Genomic DNA, 19,978 nt, shown 5'->3' with positions numbered 1-19,978 from the left:
CTGCCATTCCCTTGCTCCAAAGGTGCTGAGCAGTATCTCTGGCACTGGGAGCTGTGGCAGGGGCTGTGCTTTGGGAGCCCATGCAGGTACACAACCTTGCTCCTCCAGTCTTTACCGGGGCAGGTTGGACTGGCTGAGCTTTGAGCTGTCCTCTGCTAGTTGATTCTATGATTCTCTTGCCTCCCCTTCCCCACCACCACCACAGCCACAGCTCTGACATAATAATTTATTGGTTCAAATGACATTTAGTACCACAGTTGTCTTAACCAGTGACAGAAGGAATGCGTACAGCCGATGAGATGCTCTCATTTACACACACCAACGTAAGAAACGCGGCCGACAGGTCCATGTTTGGGGCTGGTACTTCAGTGGGCACTGGAAATTTCTTTTTTTTTTCTTTTTTTCTTTTGTTTTTTTGAGGGTAAAAAATAACAAGAAGGGAAAAAAAAAATAAATCCAGCACATGGTGTGCAGGTCCCAGCCCCCCTGCCCCGACCGCAGCAATTACAGTGCTCAACACAGCGCTGAAACATCACTTCAAGCAGCTTTTGTTGTTGGTTTTTTTGGGGGGGGAGAGGCAAGAAAAAAAATCAACAAAAATTAAATAAAAATAGGAGAATTATTGAAGGGAAGGGAAAAAACCAACACTCCCCCCACCCCCCCCAAAAAAAAGTGCAACCACCAGTCTGGAAAAGCAAGATGCTGTCAGCCAGAGGGATGTGCCTGCCGGAGGGGTTGGGCTGGGACAGGCTTTTGTGGTTCCTGTTGGCAAAAGAGCACCTAATGCTCAACTCCACCCCCACACCAGGCTCCCAAAATGGGGTGAACATCCCTGAACCAGGAAATGGGAAGGAACCAGGGAGCACAGTATGGGTCCCAACCCCAACAGCTTTCCTTCGCTGGCATCATCTCATGGCTCAGTGTCCCCCTCGCAGGGCTGGAGGGCAAGGCTGCTCTGCCCACGCCAGCCACAGCTCCTCCTCTTCCCTAAAGCTGGTAACACAGCCAAGGATTTCCTCTAACTCCAGGCTGACCCTAACTGGGTACAGCTTCACCTCTGCTCCCCAGAGGAGGGAAGTTACCCTAATGCTATGGGGAGGCTCAGCCGTTCCACACATCACCATTTTGGGTATTTCCAGGTTGCTGCTTCACATCCCATGAGGACGTCACCACTTAGGGACCCACAGCCTCCACAGCAAAGGTTGCCAGAGAGCTGGGGCTGCAGAGATGCTCAACTCAGGCCCTCAGAGACCAAAGCTCTATCTCCCCCAGATATGTGTCACCAACAGTCTTTGCCATCCCACCAAAGCCAGGTGGGACAGCCCCTTCGGTGGGTGCAGGGTGGTAGAGTCACAGGAGCAGCTGTCCCAGCAATGCATCCCACAGAGCTGAATTTGGGGTTGGAGCATCATCTTCTCCAACGGTTCTCTGTCACCCTTCTTGGTTTCCAACATGATCAAGTGAATGATGAGGGGAAAAGGAAGTATTATTATTATTATTGTTACTGTTACTGTTATTATCATTCATTACTTTTAACATTTCAAATAAAACCACGTTGTGTTGTAAACAGAAGCTCGCTCCTCAGGTCTGCCCAGCCAGTCCCAGCTAAGGTTTATGTTTGAAATGGGCTTCCACTGCAAGATAAAAAGAGAGAAAAGCCAAGTAAAAGCAGAACAAGCTGTGGCAGGAGGTGACAGCACAGCACAAGCCCGTCCTGTGAATGGTCCTTGTCTTGCCCATGCTCCTTGGCACCACTTATCCTTAGAACTGGCTGACAAATCATCCTTACAGCATCATACCAGAGGTGACAAAAAGGGAAGGATACAGAATCAGAGCTGCTGAGAGCTGAAGAGACCTCTAAGATCATCGAGTCCAATCATTAGCCTAACACTGAGGAGTCCTTGACTAAACCACATCCCCAAGCACTAGAAAGCTGGTGAAAGGCCTGGAACACAAACCCTGTGAGGAGAGGCTGAGGGAGCTGGGGGTGTGCAGCCTGTAGAGGAGGAGGCTCAGGGCAGAGCTCATTGCTGTCTGCAACTACGTGAAGGGAGGCTGGAGCCAGGTTGGGTTGGTCTCTTCTGCCAGGCAAACAGCAACAGAAGAAGGGGACACAGTCTCAAGCTGTGCCAGTGGAGGTCTAGGCTGGATGTTAGGAGGAAGTTGTTGTCAGAGAGAGTGATTGGCATTGGAATGGGCTGCCCAGGGAGGTGGTGGAGTCGCCATCCCTGGAGGTGTTGAAGCAAAGCCTGGCTGAGGCACTTAGTGCCATGGTCTGGTTGACTGGCCAGGGCTGGGTGCTAGGTTGGCCTGGATGATCTTGGAGGTCTCTTCCAACCTGCTTGATTCTATCATTCTATGACACATCTACACAACTCTTAAATACCTCCAGGGATGGGGACTCCACCACCTTTGTGGGTAAGCTGTTTCATTGCCTGCAAACCTTCTCAGGGAAGAAAGTCTCCCTAATATCCAACCTAACCTTCCCTTAGTGCAGCTTGAGGCCTCCTTCCTCTTGTTCTGTCACTCATTACTTGGTTGGACAGGCCAATCCCCACCTCTCTACACTCTGCTGTGTGGGTAAAGTGATCACAGAATTAGAGAATACAACCAGTTGGAAGAGACCTCAAAGATCATCCAGGCCAACCTCTGACCCCGCACTGAAGGGTCAACACTAAACAGCACCTGTAAGTGCCAGGTCCACACAGTGCTTGAATGCCTCCAGAGATGGTGACTCCACTACTGCCTTGGGCAGACCATTCCAGTGTGTGAGGACCCCTTCTGTGAAGAAATATTTCCTAGCATCCAGCCTGAACCTCCTCTGGCACAGCTTGAAACCATTTCCTCTGGTCTTGTCCCTTGACAGAAGGAGAAGAGCCTGGGTCCCTTCTCACTCCAGCCTCCCTTCAGGGAGTTGCAGAGAGCACTGAGGTCTCCCCTCAGCCTCCTCCTCTCCAGACTGAACAACTCCAGCTCTCCTCATAGTTTTTTTCATAGTATCATAGTATCATAGTATCATCAGGGTTGGAAGAGACCTCACAGATCATCGAGTCCAACCCTTTACCACAGAGCTCAAGGCTAGACCATGGCACCAAGTGCCACGTCCAACCTTGCCTTAAAGTGCCCCAGGGACGGCGACTCCACCACCTCCCCGGGCAGCCCATTCCAGTGTCCAATGACTCTCTCAGGGAAGAACTTTCTCCTCACCTCGAGTCTAAATCTCCCCTGGCGCAGCCTAAGGCTGTGTCCTCTCGTTCTGGTGCTGGCCACCTGAGAGAAGAGAGCAACCTCCTCCTGGCCACAACCACCCCTCAGGTAGTTGCAGACAGCAATGAGGTCTCCCCTGAGCCTCCTCTTCTCCAGGCTAACCAATCCCAGCTCCCTCAGCCTCTCCTCGTAGGGCTGTGCTCAAGGCCTCTCCCCAGCCTCGTTGCCCTTCTCTGGACACGCTCAAGCATCTCAACGTCCCTTTTAAACTGAGGAGCCCAGAACTGAACACAATACTCAAGGTGTGGTCTAACCAGTGCAGAGTACAGGGGCAGAATGACCTCCCAGGCCCTTCACCAGCCTCACTGCCCTTCTCTGGACACTCTCCAACACCCCTGTCCTTTTTGTACTGAGAGGCCCAGAACTGAACACAATACTCAAGGTGGAGCCTCACCAGTGCTGAGCACAGGAGGACAATCCCCTCCCTGTTCCTGTTGGCCACAGTGAGAAGGTCTCCCCTGAGTTTCCTTTTCTCCTGACTAAACAACCTCAGTTCCCTCAGCTGCTCCTCATAACACATATTCTGCATTCAGCTCTGGAGCCCCTGGGACAAGAGGGATGTGGAGATGCTGGAGTGTGTCCAGAGCAGGGCCAGGAGGATGCTCAGAGGCTGCAGCAGCTCTGCTGTGAGCACAGACTGAAAGAGTTGGGGCTGTGCAGGCTGGAGCAGAGGAGGCTCCCAGGTGACCTTCTTGTGGCCTTCCAGGATCTGAAGGGAGCCTACAAAAAAGCTGGGGAGGAACTTTTTAGTCTGTCAGGGAGTGCCAGGACTGGGGGGAATGGAGCAAAGCTGGAGGTGGGGAGATTGAGACTGGCTGTGAGGAGGAAGTTGTTGAGCATGAGAGTGGTGAGAGGCTGGAATGGGTTGCCCAGGGAGGTGGTTGAGGCCCCATGGCTGGAGGTGTTTCAGGCCAGGCTGGCTGAGGCTGTGTGCAGCCTGCTCTAGGGTAGGGTGTCCCTGGCCATGGCAGGAGAGTTGGAACTGGCTGCTCCTTGTGGTCCCTTCCAACCCTGACTGATTCTCTGATTCTATATTCTCTAGACCCTTCACCAGCTTCACTGCCCTTCTTCGGACACACTCCAGCACCTCAACCTCCTCAATACCATCCTCCTCCTCCTAGGTACCAGCCCCTCCTGCTTGGTCAGCCTTCACCTCCTCCCCAGGGTGGGGAAGGGCTGTGCCATTTCAGCCACACACAGGAGGGAGCACGATGCTGCTGCTGCTGCATCCCCACTCCTGCTCCACCTGTCCCATCCTCCACGGCACAGGCGAGGACGGGGCCGAGGCTGAGCTGCAGCGCCCCGCAGCGAACACACCTGCGTATTCCTGAGGCAGCATGGGCCGGCTGATGACCTTCTGGAAGGTGGTGATCCACTCCAGCTGCTCGTCCTCTGTCTCGCAGGCGAAGAGGAACTTGCGGTCGGGGGTGACGATGGTTATCCCGTGCTGCCAGTGGTTTCCCTGCGTGGATGCTGGGAGCCCTTCCAGGACCTTGTAGCTGTTTTCCTTGCTCCCAATAAAAACTTCCCCTCTAGCAAAGGCATCCTAGGAGATAGCAGATCACAGGATGGCAGGGGTTGGAAGGGACCCAGAGAGGTCATCCAGTCCAAGCCCCCTGCCAGAGCAGGACCATACAATCTAGCTCAGGTCACACAGGAACACAGCCAGACAGGCCTGGAAAGGCTCCAGAGAAGGAGACTCCACAACCTCTCTGGGCAGCCTGTGCCAGTGCTCTGCGGCCCTTACAGCAAAGAAGTTCCCCCTTGTGTTGAGCTGGAACCTCCTGTGCTGCAGCTTCCATCCATTGCTCCTTGTTCTATGACAGGCAGCAGTGAGCAGAGCCTGTCCCTCCCCTCCTGACCCCCAGCCCTCAGATACTTATAAACATTTATCAAATCCCCTCTAAGTCTTCTCTTCTCCAGAGTAAGCAGCCCCAAGTCCCTCAGCCTCTCCTCATCAGGCAGTGCTCATCAGTCCCCTCATCATCCTCCTTGTAGCCCTTTGCTGGACCCTCTCCAGCAGATCCCTGTCCCTCTGAAACTGGGGAGCCCAAAACTGAACACAATACTTGAGGTCTCACCAGGGCAGAGTAGAGGAGGAGGAGAATCTCCCTTGATCTGCTGGACACACTCTTCCTAATGCATCCCAGGATCCCATTTGCCTTCTTGGCCACAGGGGCACATTGCTGTGCCATGGATGTTCTCCACCAGGACCACCAGGTCCCTCTGCACAGGGCTGCTCTCCAGCAGTCACCTCCCAGCCTGGACTGGTGGAGTTTATTCTTCCTCTCCAGATGCAGGACTCTGCACTTGTCCTTATTGAACCTCATTTGGTTCCTCTTTGCCCAGCTCCTAGGGACACCCCAGGAAGTCCCTCTCCAGCTCCTCCCAGGGACACCCACGACACAGAACCAACACCACAAGATCCAAAACCCTATGCAGAGAGAAGCCTGCAGCTGCTGCCCAGGGTTTCCAAAGCACTCCTTGCTGAGTTTCCACACACAAGGCTACTGCATGGACACCACCAGGTCCAGCTAGCAGTGACAGTCAGGGTCCTCTCAGCTCTCCCAGCAGCCTGAGCTTCCCTGCAGATGATTAGCATGATCACTGCTGACAATGCCCAGCAGCCAGCTCAGGCACCTTCACCTTACCAGGGGGTCTTTGAAGTACATGAGCCGTCGGTCGTCCATGGTGAACCATCGCTTCTTGAATCCTTCTGTTTGCTGCAGAGTCAAAAAGGGCCAGCTTAGACACCGAGGCAGTGCAGCTCCTCAGACAGGGCACAGCCCCAGAGGCTGTCAAGGAGGAGCCCAGTGGGCTGCAGGAGTTTGCAACAGGTGACTTTTGGGTCACCATGAGCCAGGGGCTGGGTCAGCTATCCTAAGTGGGGTTGCAAGGAGGGGCAGGGAGAGGGCAAAGTGGGTGGTTGGTCTGGGAAGTGGTTTGGGGTTTTTCTAACCTTTGCTGCCAGGTGAAGGAAGGGTCTTAAGTGCAGTGTTAGGGCTTTGCCTCTTCGGCAAGGGTGGGTCTGTGCCACCGGGAGGCCCTGCTTAGTCCTACACAGAGCAGGACTCATGTTTGGAGCGGCTGTAGAAAGTCTTCAGTCCTACCTTTGGCCCTGTTTTCTCCATGTACCCTTCCTTCAGGTAGTTTCTAGAGAGCTTTGGCACCAGCTGGAGCAACCGAAGAGGAGAGAAAAGAGAGTTGTCAGATGTTAGGGGGTCACTGGGCACCTGGGCAGGGCTCAGGTGGCACTGGAAGGAAAGCCCTAAGCCCACCCAGCAGCTCTGGCTGCATCCTTTAGCCTCCAAAGCACTCAGAAGAATCACAGAATCAGTCAGGGTTGGAAGGGACCACAAGGAGCAGCCAGTTCCAACCCCCCTGCCATTTCCAGGGACACCCTACCCTAGATCAGGCTGCCCACAGCCTCAGCCAGCCTGGCCTTAAACACCTCCAGCCATGGGGCCTCAACCACCTCCCTGGGCAACCCAGTCCAGCCTCTCACCACTCTCATGGTGATGAACTTTGAGCACTTCCCCAGGGGAAGCTCCTGCACCTCCCCCAGCAGACGTGGCAGGAGTTCCCCACACATGTCCTAAAGCAGAGTTTTCCTGTGAGCCCTCCCCAGCACAGCCTGCCTGAGCTCCCCCCCGGCTGCAGACACTGCTGACAACAGCTACCAGCAGCAGGGCTATTTTTAATGCTGCCTAGTGACGAGGCAGTAGCTGTGAGATCTTTGCAGATGCCTCTAAAATCTCCTTGAAAGAGGACAAGCCTCGCTGAAACCAGGGCTGATGGCAGCTCCAGGTGCTCCTGCCTTGCACTTTAGCAGGTTATTAACAGCTCTGCTTGCCAAACCAGGCTCCCACAGTGCTGCCCAACAGCAGCTCTGGCCGAGCAGACATGTGCTTGCAGGGCAAGGACACCCCAAAACACAACAGCCTGAAGAACCACAGAGCTGCTCCACAGCAGCATGGAGCATCTGTGTCTTGGATGCCTCACTGTGGGCAGCAAAGGCTCCTGCAGCATTCACAGTCCTGCTGTTTGGCTCCTGTCACAGCGCTGAGGACAATTTTCCCTTGGCTCAGAGAGGTTCCTCCACCCTGCAGATGGGCCCCTGAAGCATCCTCTGGAAAGCCTCACTCCCCAAGAGCTGCAGAGGCAACCTGGACATTCTTAGGGTGGTGTGAGCAATTCAGACCTCTCCAGCACAGTTCCTCTGGCTCATGTTCAAATGTGTTGTCTTCTCAGCTCTCTGACAGGGCAAAGGTCATGATTTAAATGCTAATGATGGCAAGCCCCAGGGCACAGCTACCTTGTGTAGGTAACCCAAGCCCCACAGAGGTCTCCCCAGGCTGGGAGCAGTGAAGTGTTCAGTATTTCAAGGTCATAAACTAAACCTCACTAAACATTAGCACTCCTCTGCGTCCTCCAAAGAGCAGCTGATGAGCAGGGGACAATAAGTAAAAGTACAAATATCTCCCACTGAAACTGCCAGAGGGTGAGCAGGGAACACACCTTCACCAGCTGCTGGGCAAGTGGCAGCTCTATTAAGGTCTGGGAGTTTTGAGAGGCAATTTGATTCAGATCATAGAATCAAGCAGGTTGGAAGAGACTTCCAAGATCATCCAGGCCAACCTAGCACCCAGCCCTAGCCAAGCAACCAGACCATGGCACCAAGTGCCTCAGCCAGGCTTTGCTTCAACACCTCCAGGGATGGGGACTCCACCACCTCCCTGGGCAGCCCATTCCAATGCCAATCACTCTCTCTGCCAACAACTTCCTCCTAACATCCAGCCTAGACCTGCCCTGGCACAACTTGACACTCTGTCCCCTTGTTCTGTTGCTGCTTGCCTGGCAGAAGAGACCAACCCCACCTGGCTACAGCCTCCCTTCAGGTAGCTGCAGACACTTGGGTGCTTCTGTGCTCCACAACCTCCCTGGGCAACCTGTGCCAGTGTCTCCCCACCCTCACTGCAAACAACCCTTTCCTAACACCTACTTTGCATCTCCCCTCTGCCAGTTCAAACCCATTCCTCCTCATCCTGTCATTACCAGACCTTGTCAGTAGTCCCTCTCTAGCCTTCCTGCAATCCCCTTCAGATACTGGAAGGCCACTCCAAGGTCTCCTTGAAGCCTTCTCTTCTCCAGGCTGCAGAGCCCCAACTCTTGTACCCTGTCCTCATAGCAGAGCTGCTGCAGCCCTCTGAGCATCTTCTTGGCCCTTCTCTGGGCTCACTCTAACAGTTCTTATGTCCTTCCTTGTGTTGGATAAGGGTCAGACATTATCTGTGGGACCATTCTTCTTTATCCTTCCCAGGCCTTAGGCTATGGTCATAGCATGGGGATGACAGGCAGCTTTGGCTCCAGGGCACGCCTGGGCAGCCAGAGACACAACCACCAGCCTGAACCCCTCCCAGGGAACACAATTAGGATGTGAGATCTGCAAAGCCAAGGAGGTAGCAGAGGGCAGGCAAAAACAACCAGCACTGACATCACACAGTGACTGCAGTGCAACACAAGGCACCTGCTGCCAGCCTGCCTCAGCAGTGCCTCCAGTATTGCATTAGCAAAGGGAAATGCAATTAGCAGCTCCAGCACCCGGAAGAGACGAGACAGAGATTCATAAGGTGGCCTGCAGTGACCTGCACACAAGAACTCATCTCAGGGCTTGGCTGCAGCACAGGATCATAGAACTGCCTGACTGGAAAAGACTCTGAGATCATAGAGTCCAGCCATAACCTAGCATCTCTCTGTACACAACTGTTACACCATAGAATCATAGAATCAAACAGGTTGGAAGAGACCCCCAAGATCATCCAGGCCGACCTAGCCCCCAGCCCTGTCCAACCATAGCATCCAGCAGGTTGGAAGAGACCTCCAAGATCATCCAGCCCAACCTAGCACCCAGCCCTGTCCAGCCAACCAGACCATGGCACTAAGTGCCTCAGCCAGGCTTTGCTTCAACACCTCCAGGCACAGCAACTCCACCACCTCCCTGGGCAGCCCATTCCAATGCCAATCACTCTCTCTGCCAACAACTTCCTCCTAACATCCAGCCTAGACCTCCCCTGCCACAACTTGAGACTGTGTCCCCTTCTTCTGTTGCTGGTTGTCTAAGCACCTCATCCAAATGTCTTTTAAACATACTCCAGCACCTCAACGTCCTTTTTTGGGGTGAGAGACCCAAAGCTGAACCCAGTCTTCCAGGTGCAGCCTCACCAATGCCAAGCACAGGGATAAGATCCCTTCTTGTGATGCTTAGGGATATGGTCTTGTAACGACAGGACAAGGGGCAATGGGTTTAAACTGGCAGAGGGGAGATGCAAAGTAGATGGTAGGAAAGGGTGAGGGTGGTGAGACACTGGCACAGGCTGCCCAGGGAGGTTGTGGAGCACAGAAGCACCCAATGTGATCAAAGATCACATTGGGTGCTTCTGTGCTCCACAACCTCCCTGGAGGTGTTGGTTGGATAAGGCCTTGGGTGACCTGTTCTAGTGGGAGGTGTCCCTTCCTATGCTGGGGGGTTGGAACTGGGTGATCCTTGATGTCCCTTCCCACCTAAACCAGTCTGTGGTTCTATGGGTTAAGGTGACTCCTATAGATTAGGATTATAGGTTGGATTTGGTGATCCTGAGGGGCTTTTCCAACCTGGATGCTTCTGTGATTCTCTGGTCCTGATACAGGCCAGGATGCTGTTGGCCTTCTTGGCCACCTGAGCACGCTGCTGGCTCATCTTTTCAGCCTTGCAGCCTGGTTTGCAACATTAGAGCCCCAGTCTCTGTGAGAGACACTTGTGGCTTCTGCATGGCTGACAGCACAGGAGTTACTCATACCCACAGCTCACGTTCTGAGGGTGAGACACGTGTGGCATGCACACACCATGTGGTTCTCCAAGGCTGGGTGCTGCACGTGGGCTTGGCATCCCACCACAGCCACCTCAGTCCAGTGACTGTAAAACACTCTGAGAGATGGAGAGCTCCCCAAGGTGCTAACAGCGAGTGAGGGGGGGGGGGTGGGGAATGACAGAGCTGCAGGAAAACTCACATCAACGTCACTGGCTCCAGGGAATGCCACTTGTAAGTAGTGGAATCGTGCTGCCCGGATGGCATTGAACCAATCCACGATTTCCTAGTCGTGAGAAAGAAGAGCAGAGTGAGTTAACAGCCTGCACTGTCAGCCTGCTGTGTTTCAGCTCCCCCATCACTTTGTCCCACTGTCCAGCAGCCCTAAAGCAAGACAAGAGACAGACATAAAAAGAGAGCACTGAACGGGTGAGGATGGGGGTTGCCAAGCTGCTGCCCCAAGCTGCCAGACATGCACAGAGCTCTGCAGCCACTGGTGATCACCAAGAGGCAGAGGGAAGGATTTAAGCACCTCTGTGAGCTACTGAAACGTTTGAAGTACTGAGCCCAGCATTGAGCTTGAGCCTACCAAGACTGCTTGGCTGGCTGGGTGCAAAGGCAGCCCTACGCCTCTGCCCAGCGCCTGCCCCTCCAGCAACCAGCCATGGAATGCCTGAATCCCACCTAGATTTTATCAACACTCTTCAACGTTCTGCTAACAGAGTGGCTAAACATCTCTTGATCTTGGTGCTTCAGTCTACCAGTCATACCTGCCAGGCTGCTGGGGACAAGCACAGCAATCTTCAAGCCCCAGCTGCTTGCAGAAGCTCTGCCACTCCTTCCCTTCCTTGGCAAAAATCCTGCTCATTTATTTTTCTTAGGGTCATAGAATCAGTCAGGGTTGGAAGGGACCACAAGGAGCAGCCAGTTCCAACCCCCCTGCCATGGCCAGGGACACCCTACCCTAGAGCAGGCAGCACACAGCCTCAGCCAGCCTGGCCTCAAACACCTCCAGCCATGGGGCCTCAACCACCTCCCTGGGCAACCCATTCCAGCCTCTCACCACTCTCATGCTCAACAGCTTCCTCCTCACAGCCAGCCTGAATCTCATCCAGCTTTGCTCCATTCCCCCCAGTCCTCTCACTCCTGGACAGCCTCAAAAGTCCCTCCCCAGCTTTTTTGTAGCCCCCTTCAAGTACTGGAAGGCCACAAGAAGGTCACCTCAGAGACTCCTCTTCTCCATACTCAACAGCCCCAACTCTTTCAGTCTGTGCTCACAGCAGAGCTGCTGCAGCCCTCTGAGCATCCTCCTGGCCCTGCTCTGGACACACTCCAGCATCTCCACAGCCCTCTTGTAATGGGGGCTCCAGAACTGGATGCAGTACTCCAGGTGGGGTCTCAGCAGAGCAGAGCAGAGCAGAGCAGAGCAGAGCAGAGCAGAGGGGGAGAATCCCCTCCCTGGCCCTGCTGGCCACACTTCTGCTGCTGCAGCCCAGGCTCTGCTTGGCTTTCTGGGCTGCAAGTGCACACTGTTTAGTTTTGGTTTAAATCTTATTTTATTTCCCCCTAGAAAACAGTTGTTCTGTAACTTTGGTTTTAAACTGTCTGTGGTGAGACCCACAGAGACTGTGCTGCACTGGACACCTTTTTGAAGGCTTCACTGAGAATTGCCACATTGATTTTAAGAGAGCCAGGCAGGGAGCTCCCAGATAGTGCCTTGTGGTCTGAAGGTATGGGAGTCATGTTGGAAGGGAGGTGTGAGGGATGCCCACTCCAGGAAGCTGAGCTTCAGGGAGATGAATGCTGAACCATCCTGGCTGTCATTAACACACACACACATCAAAGACAGGTTCATTCAGCCAGACTTGATCCTAAAATAAACACTATCAGCCCTTTCAGGTGATGTTGTGCAGCAGAGGGAAGTCCATATCAAAGCAGAAGTCAGCCTGCAGTAAGATCTAAACTTTGTTATGCTTTAAAAATTATTTGCTGTGAAGAAAGGGTTAAAAAAAAAAATCAAGTCTCTTGTGTGTCATTTTGGGGACCTCAGCTTGAAGGAGTTGAATTGGGCACATGTCAAAGAGGGCTTGAGGTGGCAGAGAGCCTCCCTCTAAAAGTGCAGGCACTTTGCTTTGGTTTGTTAATTGGCTTGACATTGAAAGGGGAGGGAAAAATACACCAAAGCATCTCATAAGAGGCCCCACAGTGAGAATGGTTTGGAAAATTCTGACCTAGTTATCTGAGGTTTTAGTTACTCACCACTTGCTGTGCTACCCTAAGCAGCTAAGCAGACCCCAGATAGCAGCACAAAGAGGATCAGCAAGAGGAACTGAAGTTAACGATGACCACAGCAGGCAGCAGGTAACGAACAATAAGCTACAGAGTTAAAATGTTGGTATTGCATACAGCCCTCCCCAGCTGGAGGGATTGTAAATACATCTCTGTGCAGGTCTTCTCCTTGCTTATGATGAGGGACAGGGTCTCACCCTGCAGAAAAGCAGAAGAGGAAACCCCCCTCTGATTTCAGTGACTGATTGTTTCTTGGCCTATCGATGCTCCGTTGCTGGAGGAAGGGAAACCAGCACCTTTCTTTGGCTGAACCTGCAGCTGTGGATCATAGAATCAACCAGGCTGGAAGAGACCTCCAAGATCATCCAGGCCAACCTAGCACCCAGCCCTGGCCAAACAACCAGACCATGGCACTAAGTGCCTCAGCCAGGCTTTGCTTCAACACCTCCAGGCACAGTGACTCCACCACCTCCCTGGGCAGCCCATTCCAATGCCAATCACTCTCTCATTTAGGGGACTGAGGGGCATGGCTTATGAGGAGATGCTGATGAGGAGCTGGGACTTAGTCTGGAGAAGACTGAGAGGGGATTTGATAAATGTTTATAAGTATCTGAGGGCTGGGGGTCAGGAGGGGGGGACAGGCTCTGCTCACTGCTCCCTGGGATGGGACAAGGAGCAATGGATGGAAGCTGCAGCACAGGAGGTTCCAGCTCAACACAAGGGGCAACTTCTTGCCTGGAAGGGTCCCAGAGCACTGGCACAGGCTGCCCAGAGAGGTTGTGGAGTCTCCTTCCCTGCAGACTTTCCAGGCCTGTCTGGATGTGTTCCTGTGTGCCCTGAGCTAGACTGTATGGTCCTGCTCTGGCAGAGGGGTTGGACTCGATGATCTCCTTGGGTCCCTTCCAAATCCTGACATCCTGTGAGCCTGTGGCCATACTTGCTGGAGCTCAAGCAATGAGCCCTTCTGCTGCTGTCCAACCCCTCATGCCACCTCCTTCCATCCTGGTGTTGCTCAGCAAAAGAAAATCACCGGGGAAAACAGAGCTGCTAATTTGCACAGAGAGCAGCCAAAACCCTTTATTTACACCCTAAATGTCGGCCTTCTACAGACGCTCAGCCCACCTCTCCTCATCCTAAAGGCGACGGTAGCGCCAGGGATGGCAGCCACACAGCGCAGCTCTCCAGCTGCTCCTACTGCGGCTTCCAGGAGCAGCCCTGCAGAGGGAGCTTCAGCCCCGGCCAGCAGCTCCGGGCGGTGGGAAATCCGCTCCGGCAGCGTCTCTGCCTCCCACGCCCAGATGGAGAGCTGAGGAGAGGCGAAAGCTGCCTCCAGCCTTGTGCCCACTGGAGGGACAGCCCAGTTTAGGTGCCCCCAGGACCCAGGGCAGCCTGCACAGAGTCACCCCACGCAGAGGATCTGTCTCTTGCTCCCGTGGGTGGCTCGGTTTCAGCCGGGCAGGTCCAGCGCACATTTGGTGGTGGCTAAGTGTGAACAAAGGACCACAACAGCATCCTTTAAAGTGGCCAGAGCCCAAAACACCTTGGCCTGCCTCTGCAGGCACCCGCTGCTACCAGGCACGTCCTGAGAGCACCCAGATGTGCCGTTCTGAGCAGGGTGCTGGGGATGGTTACAGCCTCCTGTTTGCCATCAGGACACCCCAAGAAGCTGAGGAAACCACCCAGCTGAGGCCACACAAGAACCACATCTCCAGCCAAGCTGCTGTCCCACCATGTGAAGCTCTAGGGTGGCAAGATTGCCACCCACTTTGTCCATCCACCTTTATCCCTTTGGATGCCTTACTCCAGCGGGTGCCAGCGAGGTGGCAGGGCTCTCCCACCTGGTTTAGGGGTCAGCTAAGCACACGTGGGATTATCTCATCTCAGACAGGAGCCTGAGTTCTTCTGGGGTGCAGCAGCAGAAGAGCCAAGTGGAGAGCAGGAGGTGATGCTCTGGATTACTGCTGAGCTCCTCAGCAGAACCCCTCACACCGGATCCTGCCTGGCGGGAGGGCAGCCAGAGCAGTGACAGCATCAGGTACCAAACCCCAGCCACGCAGGCAGGAGCCTAAAGCAGACCTGAGCAGTTCAGTTCTGGGGTACAAGGGGACACCCTAGAATCACAGAATCAGTCAGGGTTGGAAGGGACCACAAGGAGCAGCCAGTGCCAACCCCCCTACTATGCCCAGGGACACCCTACCCTAGAGCAGGCTGCACACAGCCTCAGCCAGCCTGGCCTGAAACACCTCCAGCCATGGGGCCTCAACCACCTCCCTGAGCAACCCATTCCAGCCTCTCACTGCTCTCCTGCTCAACAACTTCCTCCTCAGGGCCAGTCTGGCAGGGCTGGGACAACCCTGGGGCTGCCTGGAGAGGACAGGAGGGAGTGAAGGGAAGTAGAGGAATGCAGACCTGTCCCAGGGCCGTTTCCAGTTTCAAAGGGTGGGAGCTTCCCCCAGGGGTGTCATCTTCTTACAGCCCTTTGCTCAGCTGACAGGGCAGAGCAGTCTCAGGGGACTCCAAAGGAATTCAGGCAGGTTGTTACCCGAAGGCATCAGGGCATGTCCTGCCAAACCACCAACACCAAGGCAGCAGCAACTGCTTCAGACCTGTGAGACTGCTTCCTTCACAAGCCCTCAGCATAAAACTAAGCATTTTAAACCCCAGATCCAAGTAACAGCAAAAACCTGACCCCCATTCCTCACAGCTGGGCTAAGTGGACCAGCACAGCCCAGCAAAGCACAGCTGAGGGCACGACGGTGGACGGAGCCTTCACAGGAAAGAGCTTCTTCCTCTTTGCTGTGAGCTGTGGCCAGGGAGCTGCGTGAGAGCAGCTCAGCAACACTTTGCCGTGCTAAAAGAGCACCTGGTGACAAATAGTGTCTGCTCTGTGCCACGGGACTTGCACATCCCACCAGGCAGAGCAGATGGAGAGGAGGGTAAACAGAGGAGCAGCTCCCCGGAGACCACAAACACACAGAGCAAGACCCTGTGCTGCTGCAGGGTGCAAAAGGGTGGGCAGGCTGAACTGGAGCACAGGGCTGGAGAGACACAGCCCAGCTAACGAATCCCACTGTGTGGGCAGCAAACAGAGGGCATGCAGGAACAACCACGCTGTGCCACTTCCTCCAGAGCAGCAAGACCTGCCTGGTTCTGACTGCTCATCACTGCTTTCCTTGTGGAGAAAGATACACATAAGGGAGGAGAGAGAGAAAGAATTCCTTTTGTGTCTGAATACATCAGCACAGACTCAGGCACACCTCCATCCCCAGTGCCACAACGCACGTGTGTGCACCACACCTGCAGGCTCCTGTGCATGCACAAAGCCAGGCAGTGCTGCTCATTAACCCAACCTCACCCACCCACTGCCTCCTGTCAGGAGCTCCTGCACCACACAGGAACCACGTCCAGCCCCTGCAGCTCAGCCCTGCTAGCACAACACACACCAGCCAGCCCCACCACGCTCAGAGCCTGAGCAGCAGCAGCGGGGATAAGATCAGCTTTGCTCTCCCACCACTGAAGTGTGTCTTGGGGTTTGGTGACATTGTTGGCCCAGACAGTCTGGAGAGGGGTGAGTGCTGCGAGCACAGCCTGCTTATCCCTAGCAGGGCTGCCTGGATTGCCACGCCTGGATGAACAGCTGGGAATGGGCTGTGCACCGAGACAATCCTGCAAATCCCTGCTGTGTCCACAAGGGATTGCCCCCAGAAAGCCTCTCTGACAGACAGGGTGCTGAAGAGGATGTAACACCAAAGGCTGAAGGCACCACGACAGCCAAAGGAAAGCAGGTGCTGTGTGAACAGGGCAGCTTTAGACTCTGATTTTGTGACCACTCCAGGGCTGATGCTATCCTGCTCCCAGGATCCTACAATCCAGCTCCCTCTCCTTCTTTTGAGTCCTTAGATTGAGCCCTCTCATCTTTTACTGCTCTGTGCCCCCTGTCTGCCCCTCCAGGGACCGAGGAGCCTGCCTTGAAAAATGCCTGTGCCCTTATGTCTAGTTGCACACAGAGCAGCAGCAATTCCTTCCATTTGCCTCTTGTCTTTAGAAGACAGAGTGTGCAGCCTTCATGCTTGGCATGCTCAGAGCTGGCTGTGCACCCTGCACCCACTGCTGCTTCCATATACCACCACCACTGCCCAGCTCAGTCACAGAATCATAGAACCAACCAGGTTGGAAGAGACCTCCAAGATCATCCAGCCCAACCTAGCAGCCAGCCCTGGCCAAGCAACCAGACCATGGCACTAAGTGCCTCATCCAGGCTTTGCTTCAACACCTCCAGGGACAGTGACTCCACCACCTCCCTGGGCAGCCCATTCCAATGCCAATCACTCTCTCTGACAACAACTTCCTCCTAACGTCCAGCCTAGACCTGCCCTGCCACAACTTGAGACTCTGTCCCCTTGTTCTGTTGCTGGTTGTCTGGCAGAAGAGCCCAACCCCACCTGGCTACAGCCTCCTTTCAGGTAGTTGTAGACAGCAATGAGGTCTGCCCTGAGCCTCCTCTTCTGCAGGCTGCACACCCCCAGCTCCCTCAGCCTCTCCTCACAGGGCTCTGCTCCAGGCCCCTCACCAGCTTCATTGCCCTTCTCTGGACATCTCCCAGCACCTCAACATCTCTCTTGAATTGAGGGGCCCAGAACTGGACACCAGTCCCCAGAGCCCGGCAGCCACAGGCTGGCTCTGTGCCCTGTCAACCCCCCAGGACCATGACTCAACCCTCCTGGTTACCTCTGCACTCTCACCTTGCCATCCTCATGATAGACAAAGATGTTCCTTGTGCTGTTGTCCTTCAAGTAAGTGATCTGCAGTCCGTGTGGGTTCCCAATTTTGGCCGGCTGGAAAGTTGCATTTAGGTGTTCGATCTTCATAATTGCTTTGGGTTCTTTTGCCTGGAAAACACAGCTGAGTGAGCAAGCACCCTGAACATTGGCTTTCAAACCAGGAAGTAGATCATTTGGCCAGAAAGGCCATTAGCTAAAAAAACCCTGACTCCCAGCCCTTGAAATTGCTTGGTGATGAGGTCTGAGAGATGTTGCAGGGGTGTCAGTGAGTGATTTCTACCTGGAAAGATCATAGAAGGGGTTTGGGTTGGAAGGGACCTCAAAGCTCATCCAGTTCCCACCCCCTTCCATAGGCAGGGACACCTCTCACTATCTGTGATCACTGCTATGACAGCAGTCAGTGCTCCTTTGGCCAGAGCATCACTGAGGGGTTGGAGGTTCCTCTGACTTTGAGTTATATTGGACACAGAGAATCATAGAAGGGTTTAGGTTGGAAGAGACCTCAAAGCTCATCCAGTTCCAAACCCCCCCACCATAAGCAGGGACACCTCCTGCTAGGACAGGTTGCTCAGGGCCTGCTCCTCTGCAAAATCCAGCAGAGTTCAAGGGAAGCAAGCACAGCAAGCATCACAATGAGATGTGATGCTATGAAGACAAGCATCTTCACTGTGCCTCCAGTGTCACCCTTTGTTCAGCTGCCTTCCAAGCCCTAGAACTCCTCCAACCTCTTTAGCTAATGGTAAGTGACCAGCATTGACAGTGGGGTGAACAGTGTCAAAGAAATAAATCCATTCAAGCAGACTGCTAAGAAACCAGGATGCTTTCTTCACTTCCAGCACCCACAGCCAATTTATCCTTGCCCAAGAAGATGTAGCATTATCCTCCTTGCCAACTTCAGATCTAGGTGCTAGCCTGGCTGGGAGCATCATCACAGTATCACAGCATCATCAGGGTTGGAAGAGACCTCACAGATCATCAAGTCCAACCCTTTACCACAGAGCTCAAGGCCAGACCATGGCACCAAGTGCCACGTCCAGTCCTGCCTTGAACAGCTCCAGGGACGACGACTCCACCACCTCCCCGGGCAGCCCATTCCAGTGTCCAATGACTCTCTCAGGGAAGAACTTTCTCCTCACCTCCAGCCTAAATCTCCCCTGGTGTAGCTTGAGGCTGTGTCCTCTCGTTCTGGCACTGGCCACCTGAGAGAAGAGAGCAACCTCCTCCTGGCCACAACCACCCCTCAGGTAGTTGTAGACAGCAATAAGGTCACCCCTGAGCCTCCTCTTCTCCAGGCTAACCAATCCCAGCTCCCTCAGCCTCTCCTCGTAGGGCTGTGCTCAAGGCCTCTCCCCAGCCTCGTTGCCCTTCTCTGGACACGCTCAAGCATCTCAATGTCCCTCCTAAACTGGGGGGCCCAGAACTGAACACAGCACTCAAGGTGTGGTCTAACCAGTGCAGAGTACAGGGGCAGAATGACCTCCCTGCTCCTGCTGGCCACACCATTCCTGATGCAGGCCAGGATGCCACTGGCTCTCTTGGCCACCTGGGCACACTGCTGGCTCATGTTCAGGTGGGTATCAATCAGTACCCCCAGATCCCTCTCTGTCTGGCTGCTCTCCAGCCACTCCGACCCCAGCCTGTATCTCTGCATGGGGTTGTTGTGGCCAAAGTGCAGCACCCTGCACTTGGAGCTATTGAACCCCATTCCCTTGGACTCTGCCCATCTGTCCAGGCGGTCAAGGTCCTGCTGCAGAGCCCTTCTGCCTTCCAACTCAGTCACATCTGCCCCCAGCTTGGTGTCATCTGCAAACTTGCTGATGACTGACTCGATGCCCTCATCCAGATCATCTATGAAGATGTTAAAGAGGATGGGGCCCAGCACAGATCCCTGAGGGACACCACTAGTGACAGCTGCCAGCTGGATGTGGCACCATTCACCACCACTCTCTGGGTCCAGCCCTCCAGCCAGTTCCTAACCCAGCACAGAGTGTTGCCATCCAAGCCATGGGCTGACAGCTTAGCCAGCAGTTTGCTGTGGGGGACAGTGTCAAAGGCCTTGCTGAAGTCCAGACAGACCACATCCACAGGCCTCCCCACATCCACCAAGCGGGTCACCTGATCATAGAAGGAGATCAGGTTAGAAAGGCAGGATCATGCCCATGCTCCCATCAGACCCATCCTCTCAGTTGAGCCACTGGCTTTTGACTCCTCCCTTTGCCCTCCAAACTGGGAACTTTCTTGTTGGCAATACCTTACAGCCCATAACACTGCTAGGCTGCACCGGTGCCTTTGTCCTGGAGGGACCAGGGACTCGATGTTTATGAACACTGTAAAGCTACCAACTAAGGGGTGACGAGGAGCAGGCTGTCTGAAGATGCCCCCACAGCCGTGATGCCTACCCCCGCGCAGCAGCCCCCTGTACTCACGTCGTTTTTGTTGAAGTACTTCAGTGCCCCTTCCCTCTCTGACAAGACGAATTTCCGGCTCAGGAACTGCCCATTGTCACGGCCTCTCTTCCACAGAAACCCTTCTCGGTACCCTGCAGCAGAAAGCAAGGGCTGAGACTCAGGGGTACAGCACTGTGCGTAAAAATAGAGAGAGGGCAAAGAAAAGGAGAAGAGCTTCCACTTCAGAACCACGCCAGTGGTTGGATTGCTCAAGACATGGATGAGACAGGCCTCTTCCGTCACATTTGCCCTTCTCAACCCTGCTCTTGCTCTTCTCCGACAGTCTGAGGCTCAGACAACACAAGGGTGTGACAAGCCAAGGGAGATTTAGGCTGGAGGTGAGGAGAAA

At 54.3% G+C, this 19,978-nt stretch overlaps 1 protein-coding gene across 1 annotated transcript in view; it reads right to left on the bottom strand.

Annotated features, from left to right (window-relative positions):
• Window positions 1-212: 212 nt before the first annotated feature.
• Window positions 213-19,978, bottom strand: part of ADAP1 (ArfGAP with dual PH domains 1) — a 93,952-nt gene continuing 74,186 nt past the window's right edge. The window contains exons 5-11 of the mRNA XM_064153729.1: window positions 19,609-19,721; window positions 17,144-17,290; window positions 10,315-10,398; window positions 6,378-6,440; window positions 5,919-5,990; window positions 4,585-4,813; window positions 213-1,634 (exon numbers count right to left, since the gene is read on the bottom strand). Coding sequence (XP_064009799.1) covers window positions 1,606-1,634; window positions 4,585-4,813; window positions 5,919-5,990; window positions 6,378-6,440; window positions 10,315-10,398; window positions 17,144-17,290; window positions 19,609-19,721 — 737 coding nt within the window. The 3' untranslated portion in view covers window positions 213-1,605. The remainder of the gene's footprint in view (window positions 1,635-4,584; window positions 4,814-5,918; window positions 5,991-6,377; window positions 6,441-10,314; window positions 10,399-17,143; window positions 17,291-19,608; window positions 19,722-19,978) is intronic.

Source organism: Pogoniulus pusillus, chromosome 13 (genome assembly GCF_015220805.1).
Source record: "Pogoniulus pusillus isolate bPogPus1 chromosome 13, bPogPus1.pri, whole genome shotgun sequence".
Classification (NCBI taxonomy): domain Eukaryota; kingdom Metazoa; phylum Chordata; class Aves; order Piciformes; family Lybiidae; genus Pogoniulus; species Pogoniulus pusillus.
Note: the sequence above shows the minus strand (reverse complement) of the source record. Positions and strands in the feature narration are given on the sequence as shown.